This window comes from Psammomys obesus, unplaced genomic scaffold (assembly GCF_907164565.1).
Source record: "Psammomys obesus unplaced genomic scaffold, mPsaObe1.curated_primary_1811, whole genome shotgun sequence".
NCBI classification, from domain to species: domain Eukaryota; kingdom Metazoa; phylum Chordata; class Mammalia; order Rodentia; family Muridae; genus Psammomys; species Psammomys obesus.
In genome coordinates this window covers 7,123,240-7,138,774 of record NW_026596152.1, presented here as the reverse complement: position 1 = coordinate 7,138,774, position 15,535 = coordinate 7,123,240, and the positions used below count along the sequence as shown (strand labels likewise).

Here is a 15,535-nt window from a genome sequence, read left to right as displayed (position 1 = left end):
GTAGTCACTGCTGAGGTCCAGCGACCCCCAAAGCTCAGTCAGCCAGCTGACTGTAGTCATAGTCATTGTCTGACACTTCACAGTGTTCTGTGCTGCCGAGGAGAGACACAGTGAAATCAGGGTTGGGCCAAATGCTTGTCTCGGAATTCTGGTTAGCGCGCCGAACATCTCGCTTATGTGAACTCTGTGGTCCTCAGCATAACACTGCTTCGTGTGACCTGGACGGGATTGCCCAGAAATGGAGCCTCAAGTCACCCCATAAAAGGTCGTTTCTCTCCTGCTCAGCACCATCTCTGTGAGTGGGGTTGGCTTTCTTTCCCATTGCTTTTTCCTTCTCTCCCGCTTTCCCCCACTTCCAATGAGCTTAAACCCCAGGGTCTCAGGCACCGACTTGCACACCCTCCTTTAACAGGGCTTTCACGGCAGCTTGAATCGTTGCAATCTTGGATAGTAAGTCACAATAAAGAAGGGCTAGTCTCTAAGAGGCAAGTGACAAGTTAACTAGGTGGTCAGCAGAGCCATGCAGCAAAGACACTTCAGGGCACATGCATATGGCTGCTGGGGAGAGCCTGGCTTTTGCTCATCATTGCTTGAACCTGTTCTCACATGGAATCTTGCACCTGACCCTCTGCCCTGGCCACCCCTCTAGTCTAAGTCTGATGGTGGTTTGGCTGGGGAGCAATGTTAGCGAAGCTGAGAGACCCCTTTAGGATACTTCTGGCTTCCCCTTGAGCAGCCAACTGGCCGAGCCAGTCTTGAGACTGTCATGGAGATTGCTTTCCCCAAGTCCTGGCTCTGCTTGTCCTCTGATGTCCCTAGGCAATACCCGATGGATGGCATGGCACTTGATGAAAAGAGGGTCTCTTTTCTCCGTGCCCAGGCTCCTGCACGTCTTTTAAGTTTTGGAACCGGCTCTTACCATTGACACTGCGGTGTCTTCGTTGCCTTGCAATTTTTAAACTTTCTGTGTTCAAACAATACGTTCGAAGTTGCCTGTCGTTATAGAGTGTGGATTTGTTCCCAGCCCAATGCCAAAATCCTCAGGAACTCAGGTTACGCACATTGAGTGGGGTAGTATTTGTGCAAAACCTTTGCAGAAGTTTGTGTAAATAGTTGTCACGGCACTGTTCAGGGAGTGAGGATAAGGAGCATCTTTGCATGGATGCTTACAGGCACAGCTTTTAAAAACCGTCTTTGGCCTGTCTGGTTGAATCTGTGAATGTGAAGGCTTCAGAAAGGCAGGGAGTACACTCTCTTCTTGTTAAAAAGAAATCAAAAGATGCAAATCCCGTGAAAGGATTTTCGACCGAACTCCCCGTCATTATGGGTGAAGTCCCCGGGGTTCCCCTGGGCATCAGATGGACAGATCTTTGCTCCTTTTCTGCAGGGTACCGTCTTTCGGTGTGTTTGCACGCTGGCCCATGTTGTCTGCACATTCTACTCACTGTTGCCTTGGGGGCTTATAAAGGCCCCTCTGTCTAACGCATCATGTCGAGTGCTGCCAGGCCTTTGAGGCGGATAGTTTACCCTTGTAGGAGACTGTGAGGCCTTAGGGGGATAAGCTAAGCCACTCTTCCCAGTGATAAGAGTGTGAACATCCTGCTTGATTTCCTGGTTGCTCTCATTAATCTCACTGAATTAATTTTGGATTTGTTTCATTCTTGTTTCCTAGTTTTTTTGAGTTGATAGTTCAGCCCCCATGCTCTTAAGTGTTTTCCTAGTGAAGGCATGAGAGGCAGTCATCATCCTCTGAAGGCTGCTTTCACCGCAGCTTGGAGGTCTGATTCATTTGCTTTCAGTGTTGTTCCTTGCTGATGAAATTTTTAAGTATAGTTTGAATATCTGTTCAAGTATTTACTTCCGGGTACAGATACTAAATTATTGGGTTATTATGTCTTAAGCATTGAAAGATTTAAATATAACCTTTTGGGTTTCCAGGTATAAAAGGCTACGGTGTTGCCATTACTCCTGAGAACAGTCTATGGTTTTGGTCCAGGCGACGTGATCGGCTTTACATTCTATGTGTAATTATTGTCTGTGCTCACATGTCATGGTACATGCATGGGAAGTGAGAGAACAACTTCTGAGAGTCAGTTCTCTCCTTGTACTCCAGACTCTTCCAGTGCTTTTACCCACAGAGCCCTCACACCAGACCTGATGTTATCTATTAAAGAAACCCTTTTTGACGGTTGGATAGATAAGAACTGGTGTCACACTCTTCCTATACATCCTCTGGTTATCTAGTGGGGCCGAGTGTCTTCATGGTTTTCATTTATGAATCACATATCTGGGCTTTTTAAGTTTTTGCATGCGGTTGGGGCGCTTTTATTTTTACGCTTGGCTCTTTGCTCCTCCTGCAGCTTAATCTTGTGCATCCGTGTGCTAGGGACCCAACTTCAACGGATACAGCACTTTCCATTTCCTTCCTGATGGTCTGTGGACTGTATTTAATGTACACTAACATTGCATCTATCCATCCGAAGTCTTCCTGCTGCTCCACTCTAACTTTGTCTCTCAGTGACCAGAACATACAGTTTGGTTTACTAAAATTTTATGAGCCTTGCATGTAAAATATTTTAAGTACATAATATATAGATACATTTTATTAATTGTATCACTAATAGGTAACATGTAAGGTAACAGACACACTGGGGATCTTTGATGTCGGCTAATTTTCGTTTATATTTTCTGGTTTTCCTCTGTTTCTTTTATATTGTTTTTGATCTTCTGTTTGTTGTTACTGTGCTTGATTTAAAATTTTTCTTAGCTGTTATTTTTTGCTTTTATTCTTTTTTGAAGAAAAAGGAATTAAGACAGGGTATCATATAACCCAGGCTGGCCTTGAACTCACTAGGTAGCCAAGGATGACCTTAAACTTTCTGTTTTGTTTTGTTTTGTTTTCAAGACAGGGTTTCTCTGTGTAATAGCCCTGGCTGTCCTGGAACTTGCTTTGAATGACCAGGCTGGCCTCAAACTCACAGAGATCCACCTGCCTCTGCCTCTTGAGTGGGACTGAAGGCCTGGGTCCCCAATGCCTCACTTACCTTGAACTTTAGATTTCTACCATGCTTGGTTTATACAGTGCTAGGAACCGAAGTCAGGGCTTTGTGCAAACTGGGTACACACTCAGTAAACTTATTTCCAGTTGAGATACTTAGAAGAATAATATTATATTGCTCATTATTCTTTACAGAATTGGAGTCTTACAGCTTTGAGTGTGTCTGTCCAGGAACATCATTAGTGTTGCTTTTGTCAACCATCTGATGTTTGCCACACCCCTTACACACACACACACACACACACACCCCATGTATTTCATTAAAAACACATGTTGTCATATTTCTTCAATTTTATTAATCTTTACTGACTCAATTAGTTTTAGATTTATTACATTCTTGTTTTTTCTAGCTTTTTGAGTTGACAGTTCAATCCTCCCTATTTTAGTATGTTTTAGTAAAGGTATAGGAAGGCAGACATTATCTTTTCTGAAGGCTGCTTTGGCCATTAGTGTCTCTTTTTTGCTGATGAAATTTTTACCTTTCATCTCAGTTTCTTTAAAGAATTGTTTAAATCCCCCTTTTAAGTTTGCAAATTTATTTTGGCTTGTGTTTATTTTTCTATGGTGGGCATTCATTGTGTTTGCAAGGTGAGGGCTGTTCCCCCGGCTGTAGCCTCTGCCCTGGCTAGCTTCTGATTTCTAACTCCTGGTCATATTTTATGCTTAGCTCATTTCTGCTTTCCTGAGACTTTTTCCTCCCAGTACCCAACACTCAGTCAGTTTGTAAGACCGTCCCATGTGTTGGGTTTGAAAATCGCTTATAATTTTTATCACTCGGACAGAAATTTCCTATGTATCTGCTGCATTGAATCAGCTCCTTTCACAGGAGTAACCTTGGCCCCTATGTTTTGACTTTCTGACTTAGATATTTGGAGAAGAAAGCATTTCTTTTTAGATCCCCTTATATTTTAGCTCAAATTTTGTTCTCTCGGATGCTGTCATTCATCTTTTATCTTGATTATCATTTAGTTAGGGTTTCTGTTTTGTTTTCCGATTGCTGTTGGCTGGGTATATCTCTTGGGTAACTGGCTAGAATGATTTAACTCAAAGAGCTATTCTGTGAGTAATCTGAACTCATTTCACAGGTCCTGTGGCTGAGAATAGAGTTGGTCTTACTATGCAGGTTTATGTTAATGAGGTTCAGTTGTTAATAAATGAAGTCCAGGGTACCTTCCCTACATGTGTAAATTTAACACATAAAGATTTTAAGTTTTCACTAGATTTGTGAGATCTGGCGGTAATTCACACTTGTTTTGGTTAAAGATCTTAGAACTGGAGAGTGAGACCCAGAGTAGCACCTGCTCCAGCCTTGCCTCTCAGGACAGCGCCTTCTGGCCATGGTGATCCACAGCTCTAGTTTCATTGGGACCTTAGATTTGTGTCTTCAGCCTCACCTCACTGAGCTGGATAGTGTTTTAATGTGTTGTGGTAGCACTGGCTTCACTGCAGAGTGATCCCCCAGAAAAACCATGCTGTCAGGAAAAGACACACATCTGTGGCAGTCGTTAGAAGTGAAATAGGGGCTGCTCTGGGCTTCTGCTCTCTCACCTCAGCTGAGAGAGAGACTGGAGAAAGCAGGAGCATGCATTGCTACGGTGGAGTCGAGGCCTCTGGATAGGGATGTGACACCCGGGTTCATCAAACATCTCTGGAAATCTCTTTCAGTTACAAACAAGCTAAAGTTTCTTCCATCTGAAAAGACTTCCAGTGTGAGTCTGGAAAAGCCTTTCTGGAAACTCCAGAAGAGCTTCCCTGACTCTGCACATGAAAGATTTCTCCTGAAATTTAGTCACCACAAGTATCGTATCCCTTATCCAAAACGCTCAGACCAGAAACAATTTAAAATGTAGGCTTCGTTCAAGAACCGTTAATATTTGCACGTATCCACTGTTGACCATGAGATCCAAATCTAAACATAGAATTCATTTCATACACTATGGTATATGTAGCCTGAAGGAAGTTTTCTACAGTCTCTTTAGTAATTTTGTACATAAAATGGCATTGCCTAGTATGGCATGTATGACTTGGGGCGTGATGTTGGTTTAAAAGTTTACATATTTTGGAGCATTTCACGAAAGGGGTGCTCAAGTGTAAATAATCCAGATCCCGTAGCTTCGAATCTTATGCTAAGCATTGATGCAAGCTTCTTTTGGTGACAGGATTCCTCTGTGTAGCCCAGGCTGGTCACGAACTCACCTTCATCCTCCTGTAGTGCTGGAAGTATGGCTGTCTGCCACCAGCAGGTGATGTGTGCCCTTTTAAGCTATTGCACACCAACTGGTTACTTCTTGAGAAGTTAAAAATCCTCGCCTTCGGTTCTCTTCTTTGGCGAGAATAGGGTGGTCGTGGTAGAGCCCACCTGGTGGACACCGTACGTGTGCCCCTGTCACACTGAGCTCAGCACAGCTTGCTTCCCCCTGCAGGCCATCGGAAGTCAGATTAACTTGCAGTAGACATTGCACTGGGGACACTTCTCCCCCTTTGCCTGAATTTTGGCTGGAAGTTTAGGGATTTGCTGAAAGCGGTGGGGGTTGACGACAGGGAGAACATGGAAGCCGCAATCCTATCTGGTGATTTGACGGAACACAGACGGCTCTGTGCTGAGGCCAAAGGGTATGGTCAAGATGGACCAAGAAAAAGATGGACTTGGCGGAAAACATACCATGCACTTTATTTTTAGCACTTCCTTCCTGCTTTATACGAGTGCCCCTGGCTCTCACAGACCATCCCTGGGATCTCTCTGGGGAATGCTAGCTACTGACTATTGGTTATGAACTATAATTTTTGGAATATAGTAGAGGGCTTCCAAGAAGCCCTTCAGAGACTTACAGGGCAGTTATCTTTGAATATTGGGAAACAATGGATATGGCTCAGATCCTCTAGTACATATACACACAGATGCTAATAAGAATCAAAAATGCCTTCAGTGTGCAAGCTACCTAACAACTGAGTGCCCTGCACACTGCAGTATGGATCTTTTCTGCTCATGACTGCGGCTGGCTAGCTGGCTGGAAGCCGCCTCTCACTGCCACTCACTGCTTCTGTCCCCATTGTGACCGAGAACTATGCTATACACAGCCAGCCAGCCCAGGAAAAGCTCCAGATTCTAAGCGTGAACTATTGTTTTCACTAGCTATATACTACTTTTTTTGTTGGTGTAAAGTCAAAAATTACAACTCAGACTATACAAGCCACGAATCGTGTGCTAGCTTAAGCAGCACGTCTGGAAGAATCCCTGGAAGGCAGTTCAGTGTACTTCAAATTGTGCGCAACTTTTAGTGACACATGCTTCTCCTCCAGCCCTTCCCAGAGCTGTTCATGGTTTGGCAAGAAAAGGTGACTTGACAATTCTCTTCTTAAAGTGCAGGAGTGAGCTGCTCCCACCAGGTTGGCAGCTCAAGCAGACAACCAGGCTCCCTCAGCCCCACGTACCCCTTGCATGGCAGGTCCTCCTTGGCCTTTCCCAACTTTTCTAACCAAGCGTTCCTTCCTCCAGAATGGCTGCAGTCTGTCCAGGCCACCATGGTCCTGTCTGTCATCTTCAGCGTCCTGTCTCTGTTCCTCTTCTTCTGCCAACTCTTCACTCTCACCAAAGGAGGCCGCTTTTATATCACCGGATTCTTCCAGATCCTCGCTGGTAAGTTGTGTTCTTGTGGAATATGGGCCTTGAAGGACTTGGTGCCTGAGTGATGGGTATTCATGAATCGGACTATTGGATGTTTATCCTGAAGCTTTTCCTCTCTGTGTCTCTCCCTGTGTGTGTATGTGTCTTTCTGTTTCTCTCTCTCTCCCTAACCCCATCACGAGTGTATGTGTGTTTGTGTATGTGTGTGCATGCAAATGTATTTGCATGTATATTTGAACTTGGGGACATTCCACTGCTCTGTGGAATGAGACACATATGTTAGAGTCTTGTGGACTCAAGAGGAAAAGCCTCCAGTGTGCCAGATCTATCACCAGGATTGAAGTTACAATGTGTGCACATCATTAGAGATAAATGCTGAGGCAACCCACAGAGCCAAGGATAGCCTAGAGGACTGTTTCCTTTGTTTTTTGTAATACCCAAGAAACTATCTTGGCTTTAGAACATGGGCCTGTTCAGAGTGCTGGCAAGGGTGTTCTCAGGAAAGTGTCTTTTACCTATAAGTGGAGATGGTCACCCTGACAAACTCCTGTGGACTTTGACTTCCTGCTGTATTCTCTGTTGCCTTCACCAGCATTCCATGCTCTTGCTTCCAATTATGAGACTGTGGTAAAACACATGCAAATACAGGAGGAACTTTACCTTCTCCCTGTGGTCTCTTCAGTTAGCCGTTCCCAAGTATGGAATGTAGGATTCTGGATACCTTTCAGCTTTGTCTCTAGATTCCGGTCAGTGTCTTGCTTCATTGACCCCTACCTTTCTGTCTGGTGTTTGTCAAATGACGGAGACTGCAGAGTACTTGAGAGAAGTGAGAGGCAGAGAGTATGTCTGGGTACACACTCCCATTCTAGCCAAAGGTGCAGCACTGTTTGACTGTGAAGGTGTCAGTGGGCCATATCACCACCCATGAACAGAAGCAGCCCTCTGGGAATTGGAAACAGCCCACAAGTCCTTGGTGGATGGTTGGACAGAGAGACATGGCCTGAGGCTGGCTGTTGATAGCTTTTCCAGAAGATCTGCTAGTGTCTCTGCCTCCTGAGTGCTGGGTTTAAAGGCATAGCCACACATACCTAGCCCTGCCTCTGACTTTCGCTGGGTGTTAAATTCACATTCACACCCTTTGTTATGCATAAGCTGTGAAGGTCTGCTATGCTTGGCAGCAGCTGCAGAACTACTCAGCTGAACACTGCTGGGCTGGGCAGAGCTGAGTTATATACATGGTAGCGTTTTCACCTGCTGCTTTCAATTATCCAGGGTTCTTTTTATACAACACCGTTTTAGTGAAAATTCACAAAGTCTGGATACTACATTTGATCTTAGACAAAAGGCCAAGGGAAAGAGCTGTGAGGTCTGGAGATAAGGACACATGTGACCCAGACAGCCTCTGGGTTAAGGCCCTTCCATTCACGCAGACGTTCTTAGAGCTTCCGTAACTGTTCAGAGTCTGTTTATGGGGGCGCTTTACAACTTTGCTTCAGCTCTGAGCACTCCCTCAGACACCTCTGGCTTTAAAAGCGCACAATTTGTTTTTCCTGAGGCTCTTTGAATCTTGCTGCTCACCACTCATGGGACTTGTTTTCAGTCATGAGTCGTCAGCTGAGCGGCCCTTACTTAAACACGTTATCTGGACTTAGAAATGCCAAAGTAAAACAGTGGCTGTGATTCCCTAAGAACATTCTGTGCTTAGTTGTTAGTTCTCCTCAAGAAGGTCTGAAGGGAGGTCTCCCAGGAATCTCGGGCCTGCAGGTGTTCATTTGAAATTGCTGGGAGCTCTTTCTGCTCGTGTTGACGACCAAGAACTGGGCCTTGACCTATAGACTCCGGGTTCTTTCGTAGCGTAACGGTTGTTAGCCAGCCTTGTGAGCTTTCCCCTGGGTGGTGTTTAGGAAGAAGGTAGGAGCTGGGGAGAAGATGAGGGTTGGAGGTGGCTGCAGGTGAAAATTAGTGCATACCTGGGAATTAACAGTCTATAACGTCAGGGAGGAAGTCAGAAAAACCAAAGCAACTGGGGAAGGAAAGAGAGGGAGGAGGTGGACAGGGAGACAGATGGAAGAAAGACGGAGAAAGTAGCCTTGTGGTGAGGGCATGTGAAACCTGAGTGTGGTTTTCACAGTGGGCAGCTACATTCCATGAAGGGCAGGTCCTCAGAGCACTGAGGCACATTAAGTAGAAACCAATAGAGAATCGATTGAGTTTCGTAAGATACTGTTACGGGTTGCAGTATAATTCCTGCTTCCTTTTTTTTTTATAAATGCACACATGTGCATGCCTGGTGCTGAGGAGGTCAGGAAAGGGTCTCTGATCCTCTGAAACTGGAGTTACAGGTGGTTGGGAGCCACAGTGTCTGTGCTGGGAATTGAACCTAGATCCTCTGCAAGAGCAGCAAGTGTTCTAAGCTGAAGAGCCATCTCTCCAGTCCCTAGAGCTTCCCTTTGAAGGACATGAAGGTCTGTATGGCTCAGACCTGTGAGCTGGAGCTTAGGAGAGACAGGAGACCTCTGAGTGGGCTCTCCTGCTTCCTGTATCTTCCGAATAGTCACAGCAGCTCTTCTGGCTTTGCCGCATCGTTACCAAAGTCTCCTAGTGAACTACATCCCTTGATCACATACTTCTTTGGCTTGGCAGTTTGCAAGAGGAATAATAAAAGCCCAACCTCAGCTTTTCACTCGGGGCGAGATGGCCTTACCCTGCATAGCCTTGGGGAGTATCTCTGAGTGGGCTCTTCCCTGATGACTTGATGAGCACCCATTAAAATGCCCTGATCTTGCTGTGAGGCCTTCCAGGACCTTTTCACTAGTAGCAGACCCCACTCACAAGCTGTAGATTCTTCTAAACCCCTTGGAGGAAAATGTCCCAATCCTGCTTCTAGACTTGTGAGTCATTTCTGTTTCCTGGGTGCCACTGTTCCTACACATTTTTATCCTTATGTTTGCTGTGTTGGGTCAGGATTCCAAGGTGGGAGAACATCAACAAAACCACACAGACACCAAGTTAGAAGTAGAGAGCTGTGTGTTTTAATGTGCAATAGCTAACCAGCTCTGGGCAAGCACCCAGAAGACCCTCAGCCCTGACTGGTGCCTCGATAAATGTGTCCCTGTGACATAATCCAACTCAGCTCAGATATGTAAGTATCTCACCAGAGTTGGGAGTCATAACTTGTGTCCCAAGTCAGCTCCAGCCACCTCTCCTCCACAAGCTACTAAAAAAAGGGCCACATTAACAGTGAAGAGCAGATAAAGGAGATTTATGCGGTGTGGGCCACTTTGGGAAGAGGGGCAAAGAGAGCCAGGGCTCGTTTCCTCCAAGTCTGTCTTCAGGGCCCTGAAAGAACATCAAAGTCTAAATAGAGGGCCCTGGATGTGCACATCTAAGCAGCCCCAGTCAAAGTGTGGCCACACCCACCACTGAGCCATCATTATCTGGGCATCAGACTTACCTTGTAAAATGTTCTGACAAGTCTATAGAACCCTGTGAAATCTCTTCCAGGGAGACAAGTTTGCCACTGCTGGTGCCTTTTCCTTCTCCCAGCATGAGCTTTCTAGGGGAATCTGCATTTCTTTGGGGTCCATTGTTTCAACAGTATAACCATCAGATTGAAAGACTCAAGTGTCTCTTTAGAATATCTTCATTTTTGCCAGGATGGTCCCAGCTATTGAGGTCAAGGGGGATAGAAAGAATAGAAGCAGTGGACTCCTGAGTGAGTCTCAGTTTTTCTATTTGTTTCATTTCTTTTGTTGTGTATGAAATATGATAGAACGCACACACACACACACACACACACACACACACACACACGCACAGAAGGGAGGGAGAGAGAAAGAATTAACACAGAACAAAATAATTAATGGGGAGGTTAGTGTGCTCGCTATGGACCTGTTTGTTTTTGAGTGATTCAAAGGTAGCATAAACCAGACACCAAATTTAAAAACCCTTCTCAGTGAATCACAACAGAGTTTTCACCAGCCGTGCCCAGACAGGAGCCCAAGAACGGCATGAGCTGTTCTCTGGACAGTAATGGTCATTTAGAAGCAGAGTCTACCCTGCTGGGTAGTAGCAGCTCTTCTAGCATCTTGTGGCTCTAAGGGTGTTGGTGGAAAGCAGATGAGTAGGGCTGAGCCTTCCACTATCAACTATTCTGGATGGGGCTTCCGGGGTCCACTTCCTAGCTAGCTTCCTGTGGCTTCTGCCCCTGCCCCTGCAGTGCAAATGCTCAGCACAGGCCTCCCAGGTCTTAGAGAGTCTTTCATTGGTTGCATGTCTGCTTTCTGGACTGTTGATAACTAAGGCCTGCTACTAAGGTCTGACTTAGGCCTGCTACTAAGCTGTCTCTGCTCAGCTGCTGAGACGTCAGGTTCCATCTGCATGTGCGACCAACGGCCCCATTCAGCCCTCCATCCTCCTCCTCCCACGTCTAGTCCATCGCCTGGTCTGCCGTGGTGTGCTGTCCTCTGTGGATACTGTGCCAGTTCTTTTCTCTGTACTCACTGACGCCGTTGCACCAGGGCACAAACCGACCCCTGCACCTTCTCACCTCCTGCCTCATGCCCACTGCAAATCCCATCTCTCTCTCTTCTGCCTTTTTGGGCTTTACACTACATTTTATTATTATTTTATTGTATGTGTGTGGGTCTTTTGACTGCGTGTATATCTGTGCCCCACCCGCATGCCATGAAGAAGACCTCCGATGCCCTCTGGAACTGGAGTTAAAGATGATTGGGAACAATCGTGTGGGCGCTGGGAACTGAACCCAGATCTTTGGAAAGCGCAATTGCTCTTAACCACCGAGTCATCTCTCCTGCCTTTGTGTTTATTTTTGAGACATGACGTAGCTCAGGCTGACCCCTGAGCCCCTTGAGGGCTGGGATTATAGGTGGCACCTCCAGTGCTATCCCATCTGGCCTGGGAGGAGCTTCCCAGGTCCTGAGTCTGCTCACGTCCCTGCAGTGCTGGGACCCACCAGGTTTCCTTCCCTTCACTGCCCCTTGCCTTGCCACCCTGGCCCTGGATGAGGTCCAGCCTCCTGTCCTGTGAGACCGCTGCCACCACCTGCTGGTAGTTTTCAATGCTTTCTTCCAGTCTCAGCCTTGACTGGGCTCCTCTTCCTGGAGTTTCCACCCTGCTTGTCTTCACCTGGCCTGAAGACCTGAGACCTGGCTGAACTAATTCTCCCCTCAAAGCTTCTGTTCTGCTATGTGGTGTTCAGGGCGTTGGGGACATTCTTCCTTTGTAGACTTCTTAGTATCAAAAGGCGTGTCTCTTTCTCTGGGCCTAGGGAGTGTGTGCAGGGGGTTGCTGCAGAAGCAGTCACGTGAGGCAGGTACAAAGTGCTGTGACTTCCATGCTTGGTGCCATTATGTTGGTTTTTGTGTTTCACTGGACCTGCGGATAGACTTGGCACTCTCCCAGGGGGTCTTGCTGACCAATAGGTACCTGAATGACACATCTCCACCAGTTGGGTAATGAATCACTCTTGGTCAGGGGTGGAAACCGATGTTTGTCTTTACCAGGAATGAAGACATAGCTGATTCACACGGCCGCCGAGGCATTGTTCAAGCCCGTGGCCAGGAGATGCCTCACGCAGAATCCCTGTCCAAATGATAATAGTCATGCTTCCTTTTCTGGCTCTGTCATACCTTCCCCTCTGCTGTGGTATGCTTCACTCCTTATGGCCCTGCCCTCGTTAGCTAGGCCACCGGAAGCCCAACACAATGCCAGTCTTCCTCCTTCTCTTAACTCTCTTTGTCCTTCTCTCCTTTCTTGTTTGCTTCCTGTCTCGGTTTTCTTATGTTTTGAGACAGAGTCCCACAGGGTAGCCCAGGCTGGCTTTCAACTCAAAGTCCCCCAGCCTCAGCCTCGCAAAGTGCTGAGACTCACAGGCCTGGGTCACAAATGTCTACTTTGTATTTTCCCTTCGTTTTGTGCTTGTGGAGCTAGGGATGGGCCTTGTACATGCTAAGCAGGCAGGCCATACTCATTCAGACCCAAATCCCTGCTAGTTCTTAGCAAGAAGGGGCATCCAGGGAGCAATAGGACAAGATAACCAAGGACCTGGATCAAGGCTGATCAAATATATCCCAGGACCGCTGCTGTCCTTCAGCAGGACTAGGGCTTCCCATGACACAGTCAGCTTTGCTGTCTCTGTGCTTTCTGTAGGTAGAGGCAGGTCCTAGGTCCCATCCCACGGCGGTCCCAAGACTATTGTGTGGCTTTTCCAATGGAGGCAAGCTGAGTGGGCATATTCTCCTCTGAGTTGCCAAAGGACAATCTGATCGGGGTGGATTATGTGACATCATCCCCCCTCTGTTTATTCAAACAAAGTTGAACTGTCCAGCATGTCAGCAGCCAAATAGCAGCGAGGTTAGCTGTAGGTGGCCCGGGAGCTGGAGCCCTGGAACCGCACAAATCCCACACAGCCCGCTGCCTTTATAATAGAGTCTCAGAGCTTTGTTCTCCGTGGGAAACAGATACGGCTTTGTCCAGCTCCAGGCTGGGTGCCGATGCCATCCAACTCCTCTCTGAGGAGGGACGTGGCTGTCACATGGTCACAGGTGGTCAGACTTGAGCATGGTAGCTGCACCAAAGAGTTGGGGTGCCCTGACCAACCTTTGTGACTGATGTTCTTTCATGGGCTTTGAGTGTCAGGCCTGGCCTTTGGGGGTCACCAAGTAGAACGGGGCTGCTCTTTATCCATCCCCTTTCACTGCAGCTTTGATTCTCACCCTCGTGGTCCCCTTATTTCCTCCTTGCCTCCCTTTGCCTTTACCAATAGGCACTGCTCACTTACATTCATGGGACAGCATGACTAAAGGAACCAGGCCCCCTGTGCTCAGCAGAGAGTCTAGCCTCCGCTGTTATTCCTCAGTGCCACCCAGGCTGCAGGATCGATTCACTTCCACCGGTTTCTGGTCATGTAAGGCACTGACCTTCTGCAGAGTGGTTCACAGCTTCAGCAGCATGTCCACACCCAGCCACTTCTGAGAAGAGCTAGAAGGCTCATCATCTTGCAGCCTGAGCCCTTGCTGCCCATCTGGAGATGCCCGGGGAAGGGTGACAGTGAAAGAAAAGGAAGTAAGGCAGAAAATGTGCTGTGGGCCCTCAGTGTGTGTGTGTGTGTGTGTGTGTGTGTGTGTGTCACATGGCCACTTCTCAGCTCTTCCTTTTCCTTTCACTTGTTCTCCACCCGTCTCCTCCTGCTTCTGATCCGGGAGGCCCAGCCAGGGTAGGAATGCTCTCCCTGCCCAGCATCGTGGATGTTCAGGGGGCAGAGAGCCACAGCCTGGCACTGACCGCCTGCTTACCTGCTGTCTCTCTCCTCTCAGGTCTGTGCGTGATGAGTGCGGCGGCCATCTACACGGTGCGGCACAGTGAGTGGCATGCCAACAATGACTACTCCTACGGCTTCGCCTACATCCTGGCCTGGGTGGCCTTTCCCCTGGCCCTCCTCAGTGGCATTATCTACGTGATCCTCCGGAAACGCGAATGAGGCGCCCGACGCACCATCGTCCGTCTCGGCTCTGAGCGCGCATAGGGTGCACAGGGAGGGAGGAAGGAAACCAGAAAAACAAACCCGACAAACCAAAAAGAGCTAGCCCCAAATCCAAACTCAAGCCAAACCAAACAGAACGCAGTTGAGTAGGGATTGCTGTGGATTGAAGATGTATATAATATCTATGGTTTATAAAACCTATTTATAACACTTTTTACATATGTGTACATAGGACTGTTTGCTTTTTATGTTGAACGTCAGCCTCGTGTTGAATCTTAAAGAACTCTACATCCTAACACTATAACTAAGCTCAGTATCTTTGTTTTGTTTCTCATCTTTTGTTTCGCTCAGACGTTAAAATTCCACGTGGCCCCTTTCATCTGAAAGCTCATACCTCCCTCCCACTCAACCTCATAGGATAACCAAAGTGTGGGGGACCAACCCCAAATGGCCAAAGGCCTTCACACTGTGGGTAACCTGGTACATTAAGCAGGAAACACCCCACTGCCCAAATCACTGTGTGGAGCCCTAAGCACTCACAGATGAAGAAACGCCCTGACCGGAGCCCTCTGAAAAACAATGGCTGGCGGCTCCTTGAAGCCTTGTCCCTGTAGGCACAGGCCAAGGGGCGCACACTTAAATGAGACGTCAGAGACAAGGAGTCTGTGAAATGGTGCTATAGATTTACCATTCCTTATTATTACTAATCATTTAAACCACTCACTGGAAACTCAATTAACAGTTTTATGACATACAGTAGAATGGAGACCTGAGTAATTGTGTGTGATAGAAATGGTTCATAACCGCATTTGTGCCTAGCTAGGCTGTTGTTATTACCACAGTAAATAAATCTCAACGCCTCCGTCACTCCCACAGTTTTCTCGCGGTCGGAGCAGCAGAACAAGTGTCTAGACCCTTGGGACTGCGAGATCCCTGGCTTTCTGGGTCTAGACTGTTCTGTGCCTCCACGGACTGTCTGGCGATGACTTGTGCTGGCCACCAACTGTACATGTATATACGGTGTCCTTCTGATGCTAAGACTCCAGACCTTTTTTTTTTTTTTTCTTTTCTTTTGCTTGCTTTTTCTGATTTTATACCAACTGTGTGGACTAAGATGCATTAAAATAAACATCAGAGTAACTCACTCGTCTCTCCCGGGTTTTTGTTGGTGATGGGTTATGTGTTTGAGGTGCAAGTGAGGGTGAGCGTCGGAGTTTCAGAGGAGAGCGGGGTGCAGTTGGTGGTTTGGGCTGTGTGGTGCTTCAGGAGTGAGGTCGTAGCTGTCCCTCAGGTGGAGGAGGGAGCCTCTGATTCACATGGTGACTCTACAGTGGCTCCCAGGGGTACA

The 15,535-nt window shown here is 47.2% G+C and overlaps 1 protein-coding gene across 1 annotated transcript in view; it reads left to right on the top strand.

Annotated features, from left to right (window-relative positions):
• Positions 1-15,331, top strand: part of Pmp22 (peripheral myelin protein 22) — a 28,613-nt gene extending 13,282 nt beyond the window's left edge. Inside the window, exons 4-5 of the mRNA XM_055594418.1 lie at positions 6,555-6,695; positions 14,021-15,331. Coding sequence (XP_055450393.1) covers positions 6,555-6,695; positions 14,021-14,184 — 305 coding nt within the window. The 3' untranslated portion in view covers positions 14,185-15,331. The remainder of the gene's footprint in view (positions 1-6,554; positions 6,696-14,020) is intronic.
• Positions 15,332-15,535: the final 204 nt, after the last annotated feature.